Source organism: Chelmon rostratus, chromosome 18, assembly GCF_017976325.1.
Source record: "Chelmon rostratus isolate fCheRos1 chromosome 18, fCheRos1.pri, whole genome shotgun sequence".
Lineage (NCBI taxonomy): Eukaryota > Metazoa > Chordata > Actinopteri > Chaetodontiformes > Chaetodontidae > Chelmon > Chelmon rostratus.
In genome coordinates this window covers 20,844,580-20,863,211 of record NC_055675.1, presented here as the reverse complement: position 1 = coordinate 20,863,211, position 18,632 = coordinate 20,844,580, and the positions used below count along the sequence as shown (strand labels likewise).

Below are 18,632 nucleotides of genomic sequence, written 5' to 3'. Positions count from 1 at the left end.
GAGTCAGCTGGAGGGAGGCGGCGGCCGGGCCAACGCAGACTGTTTACAATGAGCCCTGTTCATTGGCTCGAAACTGCACACTCCTAAAATGTGTTTGTTTGTTTGGGTTCCTGTTGTGTGTCGGTAAAAACAGCAGCTACTCTGTCCAACATTAAGATCACACTCGATGGAGCAGAAAATTAAATTTGTACGGCCCGTAGATACATGGAGTAAAAATTAAAACGAGCATTAGAAACAAATGGAAAATCTCAAATTAATGTTCCCGTCAAAGTCCAAGAGGGTTAATACGTTTTCAAGGATTATTTAATACGTTCATTTTGGCATTCATCATGTAGTAGATTTGCTTTTGTTGTTTATTTACTTCTAAAAATGTCCAAACTTACTTATTTAGAAATACATTATTCTTTGAATATTAATAATCCACTCGTTAACTTTCTTCCTGCTCATAGATATTCTACACATGTCATTCGTTCATTCACTCAGTGGTTTAGCTTTTAGAGTTTTATTTATCAAATGTGTTCATTCATTCATTCATTCATCCAGCTTGTAGAGTCTGCTTCAGGGAAGTTGATCATAGTCTGTTGAGTCAGTTTTGCTCATGTTGTTTCTTGTGACTGGGAGCAGGTGGAGGGGGTAGATGGGGGGATGAAGGGATGGATGAAAGGATGAAAGGATGTCCCGGGGGTTTTCAGTAGAAAATCTGGCTGCTGGTCAGAGCTGAATCCATTGTGCTTAGGGCTCCTCTGGCCTCGGTTAGCAGGATGGAGCGAGCTTGTGAGTGGGCGTCAGCATCAAACAGCCTCTCTCAGCTCTACGTGTCAATTCACATCAGGAGATATTACTAAGAAAGACTCGAGCGAATCGTCTTCCACAGCTTCCTTCTTGTCAGTGCTGCTCTTTTATAGTGAGCTTGAGACACTCTTTCTGGCAGTTTCCTCTCAGGCAGGAAGTCAGGTCACTGTGGCACCGACCTTTCTACTACTCACTGGTCTTTGTGATGCTGTTACTGATAGACACACACAGGCACAAAGAGAAATCTATACGTGCAGTCTATGTCCTGGCAGCTCTCCAGCTGCCAGACCACCTCCATATCGAACTGGTCCCCAAGCCAAGTCTGTATGGACTGAGCTGCTGCTCAGTAGTGCCGAAACTCTATTTATTTCTATAGTTTGAGTTTGTCCTCAACTTACCTGACACAGACTTCTACTTCCTATGCCATTATGACTCTTTTCTGTTTGGAACAAAGGCAGTCGTAGTAGCATCGTGTTGTTATAACGTCACTTGGAGGAAGTTGTAGTGGACAATTGGGTCAATAAGGTGCAAGACTTTGACTCGTAAGACAGCTGTTGGAATCCTGATTCCTACCAAAAAGTCACTGTCAGTTTCTTTTGACAACAATCTGTCGCCGCCATTTCCTGAGGGAAGTATGTGTGTCTTTAGCTTCTAAATGCTCGGCTATGTCCACCAACAGTGGGTTTTTAGTGCTGTAGCCCAAACTGATGAGTGAAGTTGTGGACCAGACAGCTAAACAACGAGCTCAAACTCGCTATCAAGCCGCCGTCTGTCCTCGAAGAAATTCAGCGTTGCAGTTGGTTGCTGATGTGAAAAGTGAGAGAAGTAGTCATGAAAATAACGGCGAAATGTCAAACCCCGCTGACTTTCTAACACCTCCGCACACCTGGCCAATTGCTACATGGAGTGGATGTGAATTTTCAATACACAGCCAGATGCAACCATTTTTGGCATTGGAAAGGTGTTGGGGAGGGGGCTTCTGAAGCTGTTCAGCCATCCAACAAGCACTTCTGCTGGAGTATACTGGCTGCTTTCGTGAGATCTGACAATTTGCAGCCATCAGTGGTTGAAAATTGTAAAATGCATCAGCAGGTATCAGTGTCCATCAGAGGTGTGTTCAGAAGCATATAACATACTTACGACCAAATCCATACAGACTGTGTTGAAAAGGAAATGAAGTGTTGAATTTTGATTCTTGAATCTTGAAAAGCTAAGTGGTTAGCATTAGTTTGACTTTGAGACCTTCTTCATGCAGCTGTTTTCATATATGCAGGCAAAACCACTGTCTCAGACCAGTGAACAGACTTTAAAAAGGAACTTTTTTTAAGTTAAAAGTACTGTCAACTTTATCACATCGTAATCAAAGTCCGCCCAGTCGGATGCTCATTATGTCCTTAAATTGAGCTGCACTTGAACTGGAGTTTACCATTGATGCTGCTCACAATAAGATTTTCTAGTCTTTTTTGGTTTCCTTAATCTAGTTTCATAAAAAGATTTGATTGAATAAGCTGAAAATACTAAACCACTTACGTACCTTTCAAGTGTACTAAACTATACTGATATGATAATGATTATCACAATTAGGGGGCATTATCCCCACTCCCTCAGCTTTCTGAGTCAGATCAGGTCAAGGACAAAGTGCTATGATCTTCACGGCTCTTCCCATTTGATTAAACTTCAATTTAACTTTAATCGTCTACATCACCCTCCTTGATTTGATCAGTCTCGACACCCAGTGGCCTCAGGCAGTCTGAAGCAGCTTCATTAACGGTGTAGCTTTTGTCATGCTTCTCATGCTTCCCTTGCAGACCTGGTGGAGGCGAAGCTGGTCGGCATCCTGGACATCCTGGACGAAGAGAACCGACTACCTCAACCCAGCGACCAGCACTTTACGGACACCGTTCACAACAAACACAAGGACCACTTCCGCCTCACTGTGAGTGACTTTAAAGTTCACAAGAGAAAGTAGAGATAGAGACTTTGCTTAGCTGTTGACATCCAAACAAAGTTAGTCTGTCAGCTTATTTTTCTTTGTGTCTGCGGCAGCTGTCAACAAATATAAATACAGCAGGAAAGACACTTAACAGCAAAGTGCTTCACAAAAATATCACCAACAATCAAGAATTTAGTACAACACATGTGGCACACTGCTCACATCACCAGGATGTGTTTAACAGAGCTGCACTAGAAGGTATGACGGATCTCTGGGCACAGATGTAGACAAACAGTACTTTGTTCCTCCATCCAAATGGTAACCACTCGTATTTACCATAAAGAGGAAGTGATACATCACTGAGGATCGCCCGCCCTTTGCCCACCACTCAGGACTCACAAAGCAGCGACATATTAACAGCCTTATTGAGTTTGTTCTTAAAGGATAACTTTCGTTTTTTACAACCTGGACTTTATTTGTAGCATTAAATACGACCATTTAGACACCCAGACAACTTTGGTGGCATTTGGAGTCGTTTTGAAGAAATTAGCCACAGAAGAGCGGCGCGTATATCGGTATAATGCAAGTAATTGGGGCACCCGTGCGTAGCCTCTATAAACGCATAATCTGTGACGAAACTCGTTCATATTCCAATATTTTGTTATGATCTGCTGGTGCTATTCCCCTCTGAGCCCGTGGTGGCATGTTATCAACATCCAGTGTCTCTAGACAACTGCTTCTGACGTGGATGACGTCATTTTCGAGCACCGCGCGCTGCGAGCAACCAGCCACAACACGGCTAACTCTGCGGCGGTCGGCTAGTTTAGCTGTAGTTTGCGACTGTTATTTTTCACAAGATGGATGAATACTTTTCCGACTCTGAGGTGGTGGACGATGACTTTGTTTACGATGGACGTCCTTACCGTTTGAGCCAGAGTGCACGGACGGGGAACTCGTTATAAGGAGGACGCGGAGGCAGAGAGAGGAACAGCTGGCCAAACAACAACAAACGGCTGCGCGTCCAAGAGTAGACGGTAACTGGTGGTGTTCTTGTGGACAATGTTAATCGATGACATTTATTGACACATCCAGACGCGTATCTCCTGGCCGCAAGTCCTACTCTGAGCAACAGAGGCATTCCTCCTCTGTTGTCATCGATGAACATTGTCCACAAGAACACCACCAGTTACCGTCTACTCTTGGACGCGCAGCCGTTTGTTGTTGTTTGGCCAGCTGTTCCTCTCTCTGCCTCCGTGTCCTCCTTTCAACGAGCTCCTCGTCCGTGCACTCTGGCTCAAACGGTAAGGACGTCCATCGTAAACAAAGTCATCGTCCACCACCTCAGAGTCGGAAAAATATTCATCCATTTTGTGAAAAATAACAGTCGCAAACTACAGCTAAACTAGCCGACCGCTGCAGAGTTAGCCGTGTTGTGGCTGGTTGCTCGCAGCGCGCGGCGCTCGAAAATGATGTCATCCACGTCAGAAGTAGTTGTCTAGAGACACTGGATGTTGATAACATGCCACCACGGGCTCAGAGGGGAATAGCACCAGCATATCATAACAAAATATTGGAATATGAACGAGTTTTGCCGCAGATTATGCGTTTATAGAGGCTACGCACGGGTGCCCCAATTACTCGCATTATACGGATATACGCGCCGCTCCTCTGTGGCTAATTTCTTCAAAACGACTCCAAATGCCACCAAAGTTGTCTGGGTGTTTAAATGGTCGTATTTAATGCTACAAATAAAGTCCAGGTTGTAAAAAACGAAAGTTATCCTTTAATACCAAGCAATAAAGAAAGTTAGGATACTCTCCACAAATGAAATGAAATGATACATCTGTCCTCTCCAAACTGTCAAAGCTTCCGCATGAATCAATTGCAAAAAACGAAGCAGAGGTCAAGCTCATCTAATAGGCTATGAAAACGTAGCTAAGCTAGCTTTCATTCCCTGCAGGCACTGCTGATGCGGCAAAGTTTAACAGGCTGGCTTTGTCATATTTCTTCGCAAATGCCTCACAAATAAAGAAACAGTGAGAGGAGTGAATGATGAGGGAAAGGATGTTTTGCCACCTTTTCATCTTTAGCAGCCTTTAAGGTGGAATGTTTTCATACGTGTTACTCAATATAGGAGTTGGCGTGAATCAGTCGATACTTCTTGAATGTCACCATGACAACTTTGACCATTCCATTTGTTTTTATTGGTTCTTTTGTATGACATGCACTTTATTGATTGGCTCTTCAAGCACTGAAAAGGTATATGATTTTCAGCTGGGTTATGTGAACTGTGAGTATTTTATTTCCTCACTTGGAGAAAAAAAGTGACGGCAGCAGTACACCTGTGCGTCCATGCTTCCAAAATCAGCCACCTCCAACAGAATGAAGGAATATTCGTCACCATTGGAAATTACCAAACAGATTAAACCAATGGTTCAAGGGTCAGTTCATACATTTTCTTTGTTGCTGTCAGTGGTTCATTTTCTTTGTGTTTTGGTGGACAGAGTTGGATAACACCAAATCAAATGAAACGTTTCAGCCTGGCTCAATGGCACAAGGAAAAAATAGCTTTGTTCTCTTGTGAAACGTATGAACTAACCCTTTAAATTTAATTATCTGGAACTGGAAACACAGTGTGAGTAACTCCTATTGAAAATGCCATTTTCATTCGTTGATGTTATTTAATTGATTATGACTGTTACTATGACAGTCTTTTTATATTAACGAGACAAAAACATTACATTTGTTTACATGTTCAGTGTACAGTGTTTCTGCATGTGTTGTTTGCGCAACAGTTTCGTAACCCCCTAAACAAATGTTGCAAAAAGTCTTGTATGTAATCAATGTTGTCTCATATTCAGGCCAATACAAAGAGTTTCAGTCAGGAATAATGTTGAGCCTCAGAGTGATGTGGTGTCGCTGACAGTTAAATTACAGAACACTGACTCTTAATCTTCATTTCCAGCCGAGAGTGACTGACAGGACTGGAATTAGCATGTGATTTTATATGGAAAATATGCAGGAACTCTGCTGAGTGCTGTAAGTGTTTTATTGTGTGTGCGCGCACATTTTAACTCTGTGTGTGTTTGTCCCTCAGGTACCCAGGAAGTCTAAGCTGGCCGTCCACAGGAATGTTAGGGATGATGAAGGATTTATTATCAGACACTTTGCAGGAGCCGTGTGCTACGAGACGGTGCGTTCACAAAACACACTCCACCCTGCTTTCCTGAAGCCATCTTTAAAATACCCTCCCCTTAAATTATTTATTTCATTTTCTTTGATCACTGGACTGCAGAAAACACTCCTAACTGGAGCCTTTTAACATGAAAGCAAGTGATCATTCAAATCATTATGTTCAGATAAATAGACCCAAGATAGCTGCGAGTGCATTTTAAATTCACGGAAAAACCATATGGAAGCATGACTGTTGCATTGTGTCATTGAACAGGAGGTGCAGGGTGAGATATAAAGAATAATCAACCAAAAAATACAAATTTTAGAATTGAAATTGTGTACTGAGGCCTTCAATTGAGCAACCAAGCAGTGGAGCACATCCCTGTGGTCTGAAAACACGTTTCTGATTCTGTTTGAAAATGTCTCGTCTCAGACTAAGTTTGTGGAGAAGAACAACGATGCCCTGCACATGTCTCTGGAGTGTCTGGTCAGTGAGTCCAAGGATCGCTTCGTCCGCGAACTCTTTGAAAACTCCAACAACAGCAAAGACGTGAAGCAGAAGGCGGGAAAACTCAGCTTCATCAGCGTCGGCAACAAGTTTAAGGTGAGAAGAAACCGGCCAGTGGTGATTTTCAGGTGAAAGGAAATCAGTTTACTGCACTTAACTGGTTTGTTAGGGATCAACTGGCATGTGTGACATGTAACTGTGGCATTAATACAACTGCTTTAAAGCAATGAGGTCATCAACAAGAGGCAGCATCTTTGTGCCTCTAGTGCAGTTTTGTTGTGTGCAGATTCCAAACAAGACTTTTTAAAGTCCAGAAGCATTTACAGATATTGTTTTTCTTTTTTGGGGCCTAACAAATCCTAGTGAGGTGCTGCTTTTATAGCTGAACAGCATTTTTTTCAGGAAGATAATCTTCATAAATGAACACAACGTTCATGATTTTTGAAGTGTAAGAAGTTAACGTCAGGCATACGATACGCTCTTCTGCGAGTTGGAAAGTTTGAGTTAGGGTAGCTACGGCTGTGGAGGTGGACTAATGAGCTTGGTGATGTTGAATGTCCCAGAGAACCTCTATTGTCTCATTTAGCCACTAAATGCTAAAGCTAAAAGATTCAAAAAAAGTATAAATGTATTTGGAGAGAGAAGTTAACGGTTGTGCAGGTAAAGCAGACATCAGCAATACTCCCTTAAACTTAAGAATGAACCTTTCAACGTCTTGAACTGTATTAGAGTAGTTGTTGGTAACTGTTATCCTACTACGTGCAGTACTGAGAGGTGCAGGTACTTTTAATGTCCGTACAGCCACTGGCTCCTCGTACTCTGATGTCATCTGTCAAAACATAATTTGTTACACTTGATTAAGTACTTTAATTAAAGGTTTGCTGTAGACCTTGTCCCTTCAGATCTGGTCTCATTGTTCCATCTGTTGAGGCAGCAGTTTGAGCCTCAGGTGGGCTGATGTTTGGAGGTCCACTCACTAAATGTTCCCGCGCTTTTAGCTCACGATCAATTGGTACAAGTGAGGTAACAAATTGTAACTAACACAAACAAATGAATGCATAATGGTGGATTAAAAAGTACCGAGCAGGTCTCACAAGGGCCTGTTCTGTGGAAAATAGAGTTTTGTCATCCAGCGTTTCTATTTTTAATTGTGCAACTGCAACAAAAACAAAACACAAGCCACCAGAATAAACTGCAGGACACAAATTCTGCATTCTGCAACGTCACACCAGATCTCCTGATGACACCAACTTATCAAGGTATCACAGTTAATGTGACAATGATTTACGGAGGCTCAGAAACACCACACGCAGCACCTTAAACAAGCAGCTCTGGTTTTGGCTGCCTCACAGAATATTGATCTGAATATTGGTCCTTTTGGTCGCTGTGAAGCTGTCAGCACTGAGCTTCGCCGCAACAAAGGTCAAATTAGTACATCTTAAGGATGTGGAGACTGAAAATGTGACCACATTTATTAAAATTTGTATTCTGTTAGAATAACATGTCAGATGATGAAGTGATATCGGTACCGGCCTCGGCTGTAATTCCGTCTCATGGGAACACAAAGACGTCACTACCTTTCTCAGCGCCTTCAGGGGACAGAGAGAGCAGCGTCTTTGTTGTCAGCTGCAGTTACGGAGAGAGGGTTTTTACTCTCCTCCGCTATGACTCATCCAGCATCTCACCTTGATATGAGCTCTAAGGTGTCACCTAACCAAAGGCAAGGTGAGCCAAACACCACAGCGCTTGGCTCCACTCAGTCAAAAAAAAAAAGCACATAACCCGAGGGAATGATGGCGTACAGTACAGAGCAAGCGGGGGGGAAATGTTTTATGGAATTCACAGGAATACTGGTCTGTTTGATGTACAAAGATTTGATACTTTCATGCGTTGGGAGACGTGGTTGATATGCGTGATGCATCGCAGATCCTCGCTGAGACTGTACGGACGCTGTCAATCACTGACGTGGTAGATCCTGCATCGCTGCTGCAGAAGTTCTCCATTCAGGAAAACACTGCATTATGTCTTTTTAGCCAGGTTTTTTTTCCACCAGTTTGCTTAAAAATGTTGTTTTCAGGGTTTTCGTTCTTGCTTTTATTGGACCGCACAGCAGAGAAACACACAGGAAGCGTGAAGAGAAAAAGTGCCATTTAACAAGTTAGAGCAGTCGTTCTTTTCTTCCTTCTTCATTTAAACCAAAGCAAATATTCACTTATATATACCTTTATTATTAGAAACATAATACTCCACATACGTTGGAGCTTGTCCGTAGACAAATGTGGTTGCACTCGCATAGCAATTTAAATGACTCAGTTAATTGGAAGTGAACCAATTTTCAACTTTATCTATAATGAGTACCAGATTAAATGTTTCTTTCCAGGAAGTGTCTACAGCGCCTTCACTGCCGCTTTTCTTTGTACAGCATGTTTGTTTGGTATGTGAGGACGTTTACATCTTGAGGCCACTCGAACGCCCACTTTAAAATTTAAATCTTAACCCTAGAACTCTGTCAAAGTAAAAAACACCGGGTTAAAGATATACTTATTTCCATTACTTGCTTTGACCTTGTGTTATATTTATATTTCTGCAATGTTACTGGATGAAAGCAGCCCCTCTGTTGGGTGAATTTATTGGTTGTCAGTGACGTGGGTCTCCGGATGTGCTTGCATTGGGCCACTACTCACGATCAGATTTCTGTCCCACTGAGCACCGTTGCTTGTTACTAAGAGCAGCTACTTTCTAATGTTCATAGCGTAGTCATGGTAACGGTTGGACAAAATAAGCCTACTTTCTGCACAAGAGTGAGAGTTTGTCCTGCTGTGTGAGACTGAATGCATGCTCATAAGTTTACATGTGAGATATTTGTAGAAAATCCTGCATGTTTCATGTAAAGATGTAGATTTGAGCAGAAAGCGGGCAGAGTTGCTCTGATGCTTCTGAAATTTTGCTGTCTGAATGAGCGTTTTAATGAAATCTGTTCAAAGTCAAGGTGACTTTTAGCATCATTTCTCAACCCGCCTGATCCTCATTTAGTGAATTGTGAGGGCCTTGGATTTTGGTTGCATTGGTACTGTGACATAGTATTTTCATGTAGTTGATAGTGTGAACGTCTGAGGTTTTGCATATTTGATCATGCTAATCAAGCAAAAAACAGACTGAAGCTGATAGTTACCTGATACCAAACAACAAACTAAAGCATAAAACACTAATCATGTCAGTTAAAATATTGTTTGTTAATGCATGTCTGCAAATTGTTTTAGTGTAGATGACGCTGGAAGACATTCAGCAGTTATTTGAGAGGACTGAGCTCGTCTCAGGGTGGATTTGGACTTGATGCTGAATAGATTCAGTTCTTATTACCTGTGAGCTCTGTTACCTGTAGTGTTTTCCTAAAACCTCCTCATCTGGCGGGTTCTCCTCCTCCCCTGTCCTGGGTCCCCTCTCTCTATCCGAGCGATGATTAAGGTTCAAAGGTGTAGAGGAGGATCCAAATAGGCAGACAGGAACAGAGCTTTGGGCGTGGAGGAGAGGGGGGTGGTGAAAATGAGCGGCGATAAATCTGAGTCAGTCGAGGTGACGGGAGATGCTGCCTTCTGGCTGCAGCAGCGGAGGGGAATCATGAGCCGTGGAGGGCCTGTAGGTTTTCATTATAACCAGACAGTGTAGCTTCGTCCCATTTCAGGGACAGAAAGCATCATAACAAGGGTGTTGCATTACAATGATCCATGCAGACACGGCTGATAAGTCAACCCTCTTCAGCCTGGATGTAAAAGATAAAAGCGGTGCATCCTATGCAGCTAAGCATCACAAGAGTCACTGCACAGTCCTTCCTGATGGCCCTCTCTAAGTCAACAGACGCCACCTGAACATATTTGTATTTACGAAATGTTTGCAGTCAGTTTATTGCACCAGATGAACAGATTATATATACAGTATATGCCCCAAGTGCTGCTTTAGATACAGAAAACTGCCAAAAATGGTAGCTATGATAGGTGCAATCAGTCGTTCACAAGCGAGGATGGAGCGAGGTTCACCACTTTGTGAACACATGATTGTATAAAGGATGTTTCTACATGGACTCAGACACATTTTGTAAAACTGTTGTCACCAACAGTTTGTCTGCAAATGATTAATTCTGTTTTTATTCACATTTAACCCAGAGTCCCAACTTTTTTGGAATCAGGATTCTGCTGTTACCAATTTTTCAATGGATTTAGGGCAACTGTTTGATGTAATTTTTGGTTTGGTCAACTGGCTTCCAACTAGCTTCATTGTTATACTGCCGCTGCTTTCCTAATGACATGTATATGAGAAAAAGTCTTTTTGGGCCGATCACTTCGCAGCCCTGCAGAAATGTAGCTCGCACCAGCTGTTTTTACTAAATACTTCCTGTTTTCTGGTTAAAATTGCGCCAACCTGTAAAGTCAGCTGATGTACAGTTTGTTTGCAGGGAACCTTTATGGTATTTATAGATACTGTGGTTAGAGCATCAGCCAAAGGACCCAGATATGAAGCTATAGTCAGATAAGATTGGACAAATGAGGACACTGTGTTATGCTAATGAATGCTAGCAGCCGCTGCATGTCGTCTGTGCAATCTGCCACTCTTTAATCACTGTTTGTCTTTACTGCACTCTCCTCTGTCATCCCATTATTCACCCTTATTAGTGTACACTTATTTACATTTACATATATTTACATCCACAAAGCGCAGATGCTCCTCGTGGCCACCATCACTTGAAATAATTTGCTAGAATAATCTTGAATTATGCATCTTTATCAACATTATAAGTCGCCAATAATGGTTGTTATGGGGTGAAGAATGTGGCGACCGGGGAGAGTTACAGCGCGCTTCTGATGGAATATTGATGATTCATCAATAATGAAAGAGTTTGATGAAAGAACCATTTCTTTTGTTCCAGTTTTTTTTAGTTTGTACATGATCCAGCCTCCACATTTATGAATTATGGTGATGGAAACACTGTATGGAAGAAAATTAAAAATGCATGTTCTGAAAAATGTACGTCAGAAGCCCCACCCAACGACCTCCATGCTCAAATGCTTTGAATTAAAACTCTTTGGCCCTGCAACTGCCTGCAGTTCAGCCATTAAACAAAGATGTTGATGATGCAAATTCATAAAAGTTCGGCTTATCAGAAACTGTCCTGCTGGTTTTCCGAGTGAGTCTCATGAAATGTAAAGAATTAATCCGTCTTGACCCATGACAGCCTGCAGAGTTAGAGGTTTCCTGCTAATGCAGACCAGACTGAAAGGCTTTCCTTTACAGAAGCTTATCAAACTCTTTCTCCCCCTCTTGTTCCTCACTGTCCACCTCAGCAGTGTCTTCAGCTACAAACTGTGAGGCTCAACGCTCTCAGATAAATTGTTGCCTCTTGTTCCAGACAGTAATACAATACCCATTGAAAGTCTGGCACTGCTGGTGCGAGGAGGACTCCTGGCCTGAAAGAGCTTGGCTCCTTTTACTGATTGCCAGTGAAGTTACGCTTCATTAAAGTTTAGGATATTTTGACCTTGACTTAATCATGCATGTGACTGCCTTTATATCTGATCTGCAGCTGAGAGAAACTAGATGGTATCTTTTCATAGCAAAGACTGTTTTGACTCCCTTGAAGTCGTAAAAAGAAACCCACCTGTATCTATTTGAATCTAATCTAATCTGTCTGAAATAAAGCCTCGGTTTCTTAGCAGGTGCATCATTATTGTGTCAAATCTTTTCATTTCTTGGTTTGAGTATCACTTTTTCTGACTTGAGCGGAACCTTAAACAGTGGAACTGAGACTGTGTCTGTCTAACAATCAACTTCTGTTAAAGAGAGGCAAGAAGTGAGGCAGTGTTTGCATGTTATAATGTACTTTTAAGGTTAGTTATCCTGGCTTACCCTTCATGTTGAAACTAGCCATGCTGACAGGTACCTGTCAATGTGAAATGGGCAGTTTACTTGCTGGCACAAACGTCTCTTCCTCTTCTTTTTCCTGTAGACGCAGCTGAATATTCTTCTGGAGAAGCTCCGCAGCACGGTCAGTGTTTCTTCTTCTCCTGTTACCGCCGCAGATCAGCTTCCTGTGATGCAGCTCCAGACATGTCATGATAGACAAACACCTGCAGTTTCTGTCAGCCTGAGAGGCGCAGAGCATCACGTCCTCACTCAGACTGTGATGGATGTCATGAATTTCTGATTGAGTCTGTGTTTCCTGCTGTTATTGCAATGAATGTGTTTCTCTCCACCTCTCCTCATGTCTCTCTCTATTGTTTCTCTCTCTATCTCTCTCTCTCTCTCTCTCCATCTCCATGCATCCCTCATTCACTCCTCCAGGGCTCCAGCTTCATCCGCTGCATTAAGCCAAACTTGAAGATGGTTAGCCACCAGTTTGAAGGAGCTCAGATTCTCTCCCAGCTGCAGTGCTCCGGTCAGTAGGATTTTCTATGGACTCCGGCTGATTTACATCTACACATCTAAGTCTGTCTCAGCTTTCATTTAGTAAAATACAAGTTCTCTGTCTCCACTGGTTATAAAAAAAATGTTATTTTTTATAAAATGACGAGAAACCTCTTTGATAAACACAAAGATAAAGAATCAAGGAACGAGAAGAACCAAGGACAAACAGAGGGGCAGAGCACACAGGCAGTAAATCACCTTCCAAAACACAACAAACAAGGACGTCTTGTTTCTGAAATGTACCTGTTCACCACATTGATGTCAAGAAGAGTGTTTAGAAAAACTTAGAAAATAAGTTCCGATTAGTTAAACTGACGAAACAATCTCAACTCGAGGTGAACTCACTCGCTTGTTCTGGAGAGCAAATAAAATCAACTATAGAAGGATGTGTACATTGTATACAGAGTATGAATAAATATTGCCAAAAATACACTGTCTTTGGCTTATGGCACAGATATAATGATGTTAGCATGTGATGACATAAATATTTATAGTTGTACAAAAAGTAAGCAAGTAATTACTTACCAGTATAAGTTATTGAATAAAAGACTGCTCATATTTTTCCATATTTTTTAAATCAAATCCAGACTTGGTTCCTCTCTTTTTAACTTTTTATGCCTAAAACACAAATGACTGTACCCACTTAAACCCTAAATGTCTACATATGAAGAATCGCTCAACATTAAGCATAGCCAGGGTTTCTGCAGGGCTTTAAAAGTCCTGAACTAAAAGTAGGATAGTTGTGACCAGTCGGCTGTGTTCCAGGAGGCTGTTCAGTCCTTTTCTGTGGAGTTTCATTCAGAACCATCAGACCTGCAGCTACAGCAGCTGAGAGGCTCATTGTGACAATTTTAACAGAAATAATTCTGTTAATTAAATTCGAATGACTAGATATTAATTAGGTTATAAAAGGTGTTAAATTTGACTCGGTGAACCCTGCTGATAACATGTTTGTTCTTTTCCGTCCTTGGCCGCCTTTATTTCCTGTGTCCTGTGTTGCAGAACTTGATTCCTGACTTGAAACCTCACTTTGTGACTTTGAAGCCGTTCTCTTAAACTTTTCCCCAAACCAAAAACCGCCCGTGATACTCCCCTCAGGTTTGGAAGAAAATTATGAGCCCGGGTTTAATATCCTCAGAGAGTCCGATTCTGCTTTCATCCACAGAAACTCAGCGATGCCCTGCTCTGATACTGAACCCCGGCAAGCTCTTTATCAGTTTTATTGGACTGGGAATCGAAAGGTTGATAGTTTGGATGAGACGGGGGATGCCTCTGTGTACCAACATGACTCGGTTAGGCCCAAAATAGATGTTCAGCAACCAAAAAGGCCTAAACCTGCAATGTGGAAACCAATTATTGTAAAGCAGTAGTGGGTAGTCTCAGGTGTTGGTTGACAAAATTGAAACACTTTGGGCTTCTTTTTTTTTTTTATTAAAGATATTGAATAGTAAACTTTTGCTGCTATCCAACAGGGATGTTTCTGTTTTTGAACAGGACTCTTCACCTGAACAGGTAGTTTGTTGTTTCTTAAAGGAGGTTTCTTTCTACATCTGGAGGCCTTTTCCGATTCTAAAAGATCAACTCGGAGCCTCGGGGTTGGAATAACTTTAATTTACTTTGAAAAGGCTTTAAACTGCACCTCCTGTCTGATTGATGATTAGGGGCTCATGAGCACTAAATTTGTACAAGCGTTTTTGTAGCTTAGGAGGAATGGAAATCTGCTGAGCAGATATCAGCAGGATACTGATGAGTTTGGGTAAGAATAACCACTTACAGAGTTGTATGAACTTTTAAATCTTTAGTGGTCATTCAAGTCATTTTTTGAAGCCAAAACAGCTTCTGAAAGTAATTCTTTGCTGCTTCGTTCCGTTTTGTGTAATGTTAAGCAGAATATCTTCTGCTCACAGAGCCGTAGACTCGTAGTCTTGTTGTTTTGTGTCTACAGCGCAGAATTATTTGATTCTCTCTGTGAATAAGCAAAATTTGGACCCCCGAAAACATGCTGTAGATGTAATTGCATTCTGGATACAGTACTGGGTTCTCCCAGCAGAGCAGCCTTCAGTTTTTTCTTTTAAGCAGGAAGTGCAGATAGGCTTAGAAGGCTTAAGTAAATCAGTGACATATTGAAGCTGTGTAATACCTTGTAAGTTAGAAGAAGGACTTAATAACCAGTGAGTGATTTCATAGGGAACCAGTGGAGGGAGTCTAACACTGGGATAAAATGTTCAGGAAGTCTGGTTCGCCTGGCTTGAATTGGCTGAATGTTTCTAGCAGTGAAGCTCCTGTTTTTTTAAGCAGACGCATGGATGGTTTAAGTGTCTGCTCTCCAAAAGGGCTCCAAGGTGAACATGCACACTTTTGGAAATTGCCTTGATGCAATTGTTGAGGAAGATCTCTCAAGTTGGGGTGAAACATGTTTTTTCATGGTATCCTTTGGGAAGCTGTACAGCAATTACAACTGGAGGTCTGATATGAGGTATGAGCAGCTTGGAGCGTACAAACAGGCTTTCAGTTTTAACTGAATGCACAAGAGGAAGGTGATATTACCCCTACCTACAGCCCATTATGGAACGGGTTAAAGACTGAGAAAGTTAGAATGTTCCACTTTTCTTCTCCACAGAACCGGAATCACAGTATTCTTCAGCCTTTCTAGCAATGTGGCTGTGTGAGTGTCAGTGTTGGTCTCTCAGTTTGTGTTGCTCGTTTTGTCCAACACACAGTTATTGCATGATTAAATGCCATGAGAGGTTGACTTCTGGTGACTGTGGTTATCACAGCTGATTCTGAGCACGACAGCTCAGAAAAACTGAAAATATGTACAAAATAAACATAAATCAGTTATTTCATGTTGCAGAAGCACATGGAATGCATCTACAATAACCCCTGACATAGCTTGTGTGGCAAATAGCTAATGCTTACTCTGTTAGCTCAATGCTAACACATAATGGGAATTCCTATTAACATGCTAATGTTAATTAGCATAGGAATAATGCTAATGCTATCTTTCAACAAACAACTCAGTTTTTTTTATACTTGACAGATATATTGTATTAACTGAGCTGAGAACTGATGTAGTTAGTACCTTTATGTAACTGGAGGTTGATGTTTGCCAGACTGCAGCAGCTAAAAGTTCAGTCCTTCATGCTGTATGTTGACTCTAAAACTGTCAGGTGTTTGACCAAATGCAGGTAAAGGTGATCACAAGCAGGAGATGTAAATGTACACAATGCAAAACATCCACACCTTTGTTGTAGACAGCAAGTTAAAATGCAAAGTACAGCACTGGGACTTCCTTGATTCTGATGCATAAGGTCAATAAGAACTCTGTCACTGACTGTGTGTCTACAGCAAGGACAACTCAAAATGCACAATGACATCTACATATGCTAATTTTTATTATGTCAACATGCTAAAGCTACATGTTGCTGTGTTGGATGTGGATTTGAGTGTTGTGCTCTGATTTCGGATACAGAAGCTGTATTTAGGAACTTATCTTTCACTTATGCTCTGTGACTTTAATTGTTAAATGACTTTGTGGAACTGAATGTACTTAATGGTGTGTGGGGGGGTGACAACATGATGCAAGAACACTTAATGGAAAAAGACTTCTGAAGTAACTTAATGACAGTTATACACTCTGCTGCTAGTATGGTTCATTTACACTGAATTGCAATCTGCAACATCTGTCTGCTATGAAAGCTCTGAAAAGTTGCCCTTTGACATAAGCTTTCAAAGCAAAATGAGATGACTAATGCCGCTTCAAAAAGGCCAAATCATCCATGTTTACAGTGGGTCTGTATAAACAAATTAATTTAATAAGTCAAGGGGAACAGTCTGGGAAGTCATGACAACATAAACACAGACAGACGACACTGACAAACGGGGAAAAATGTCACGAAGTTGAAGGTACAAGTTGAGTACGCAGGCTAGTAGAACCTTGATTTTCTTGCTGTGTTTTGCTGTTTTGATGTAGTTATTTCCAAAATAAAGTTCTTTTTACAAGGTGCACTTTTGGATCTGTAATGCTTCAGATAACCGTAAGCTCGCTCACAGTGATGTCTGTACTTTGAGAAATGTAGCCACATTAGCAGCATGGCTTTAGGACAGCAGTGTCCACCACTTTGCTCCAGACTGAAGTACCTTGACTCATATCTGTTTAAAGAATCGAAACAAGATGCCAGCTTTTGATGATTTTGAATCTTAGGTTGCAGAGGATTTTTCATCCAGATTCAGGTTAATTAAACTTGTCTGACAGCTGAAATTACCTCTCTATGACTCGCTGCTTCTTGTAGGTATGGTGTCAGTGCTGGACCTGATGCAGGGCGGCTTCCCCTCCAGGGCTCCCTTCCACGAGCTGTACAACATGTACCAGAAGTACATGCCTCCAAAACTCACCCGTCTCGACCCTCGGCTCTTCTGCAAGGTCAGTCCTGCGGGCGTCAGCGGCGGCCCCGATCCAGGCTTTTATTATCATTTTAACACAGCCACTTTTTCACGTTTATCAGTGCACTTCATGTTTGTGTTGCAGGCTTTATTCAAAGCTCTGGGACTGGATGAGAATGACTACAAGTTTGGCCTGACCAGAGTGTTTTTCAGGCCAGGGAAGGTGAGACTTTGTGGAAACCTGCTCTATTCCCCTCTCACACTAGCTAATATAGGTATCGTTCCCCTAAAGAAAGACAATAGATTCAGAGGGAAAGCACATTAGTCATTTTGGCTGCTGAAGGGAGGTGAGATGAGGTTTTGGAATGAACCAGAGCCAACAGATGGGGTTTTTTATTTCTCTACCAGATGAATAATTCATCACATTTGGGTTAGACATGTGGTTTCCAGGGGGGTTTGTGAAAGTGCATGCGTCCGCTACAGAGGACCTCTGCACACACTGTGCAGGGCGAACTGTAGGTCTGACACCATAGATTTAGCTCCCAGGAAGAAATAAATGCTTATGTCCTCTGTTAGCTGAACTCCGATGCTTTCATTACTCTTCGGTTCCCTGTGGAAGCGTCAGGGCTCTGATGTTTGCTTCGGAGGTAACGATGCCCTCCAAGATAGACATTACATCACATGATACTTGTAAATAATTGTTTAAGCCTGCAAGGAACCAGAGATGGTTGCAGTTTACAGCTTTAGCAAGCTTTAGATGGCTGAACATTATGTTTTGGTGATGTTTCATACCTGGATGTTTCCAGATTTATCCAGAAGCGCAGTCCTACTGACCTTTTCTTATAGTCGTGATAAATTAAAACAGGCTGCTCAGAGGCTTTCTAGCACACTACACCTGAACCCTGAGGGTCAGTGGACAGCACTGCACTCACAAGCCATTTTGTTGAAAATCAACAATGAGCAGACACAGACGTTGAGAAAATAATAATGTGAATTCAGCAGCTTCTTTTATTATTGAGGTAGCATCAGACGCTCAAGGTTTGGAAGTCAGAGGTTTCCAGAGGACACGATCACGGCACAACAAATTGGCTGAACTGTCGGAGAGTAGCTTTCAGCAGACTTTCAAATCAAAGTAGTAAGTGTTAGAAAGCATTCGACAGCACTGATATGATCTTTGACTTTGTTAGAAAAGATACACGGATGAGGAAAAGAAAAGTGAATGCACTGTTGCTCAAACAGATACAGTATATACTGGTGAAATATATTCTTTGGAAACCTCGTTCATGTGGTGTTTTTATTAATCTCTTTTAGTGTTTCTCAGGTCGTCAGGTTCCAAACAACTAACCGACCCTTACTGTTGACAGTGCTGCCGATCTGAGCTCTGAG

At 41.8% G+C, this 18,632-nt stretch overlaps 1 protein-coding gene across 4 annotated transcripts in view; it reads left to right on the top strand.

Annotated features, from left to right (window-relative positions):
- Window positions 1–18,632, top strand: part of myo6a (myosin VIa) — a 134,091-nt gene that overhangs the window by 77,879 nt on the left and 37,580 nt on the right. For all 4 annotated transcript variants that reach the window (XM_041958170.1, XM_041958169.1, XM_041958168.1 and 1 more), the window contains exons 16-22: window positions 2,601–2,728; window positions 5,823–5,918; window positions 6,333–6,503; window positions 12,406–12,444; window positions 12,741–12,834; window positions 17,156–17,286; window positions 17,392–17,469. In XM_041958170.1, coding sequence (XP_041814104.1) covers window positions 2,601–2,728; window positions 5,823–5,918; window positions 6,333–6,503; window positions 12,406–12,444; window positions 12,741–12,834; window positions 17,156–17,286; window positions 17,392–17,469 — 737 coding nt within the window. The remainder of the gene's footprint in view (window positions 1–2,600; window positions 2,729–5,822; window positions 5,919–6,332; window positions 6,504–12,405; window positions 12,445–12,740; window positions 12,835–17,155; window positions 17,287–17,391; window positions 17,470–18,632) is intronic.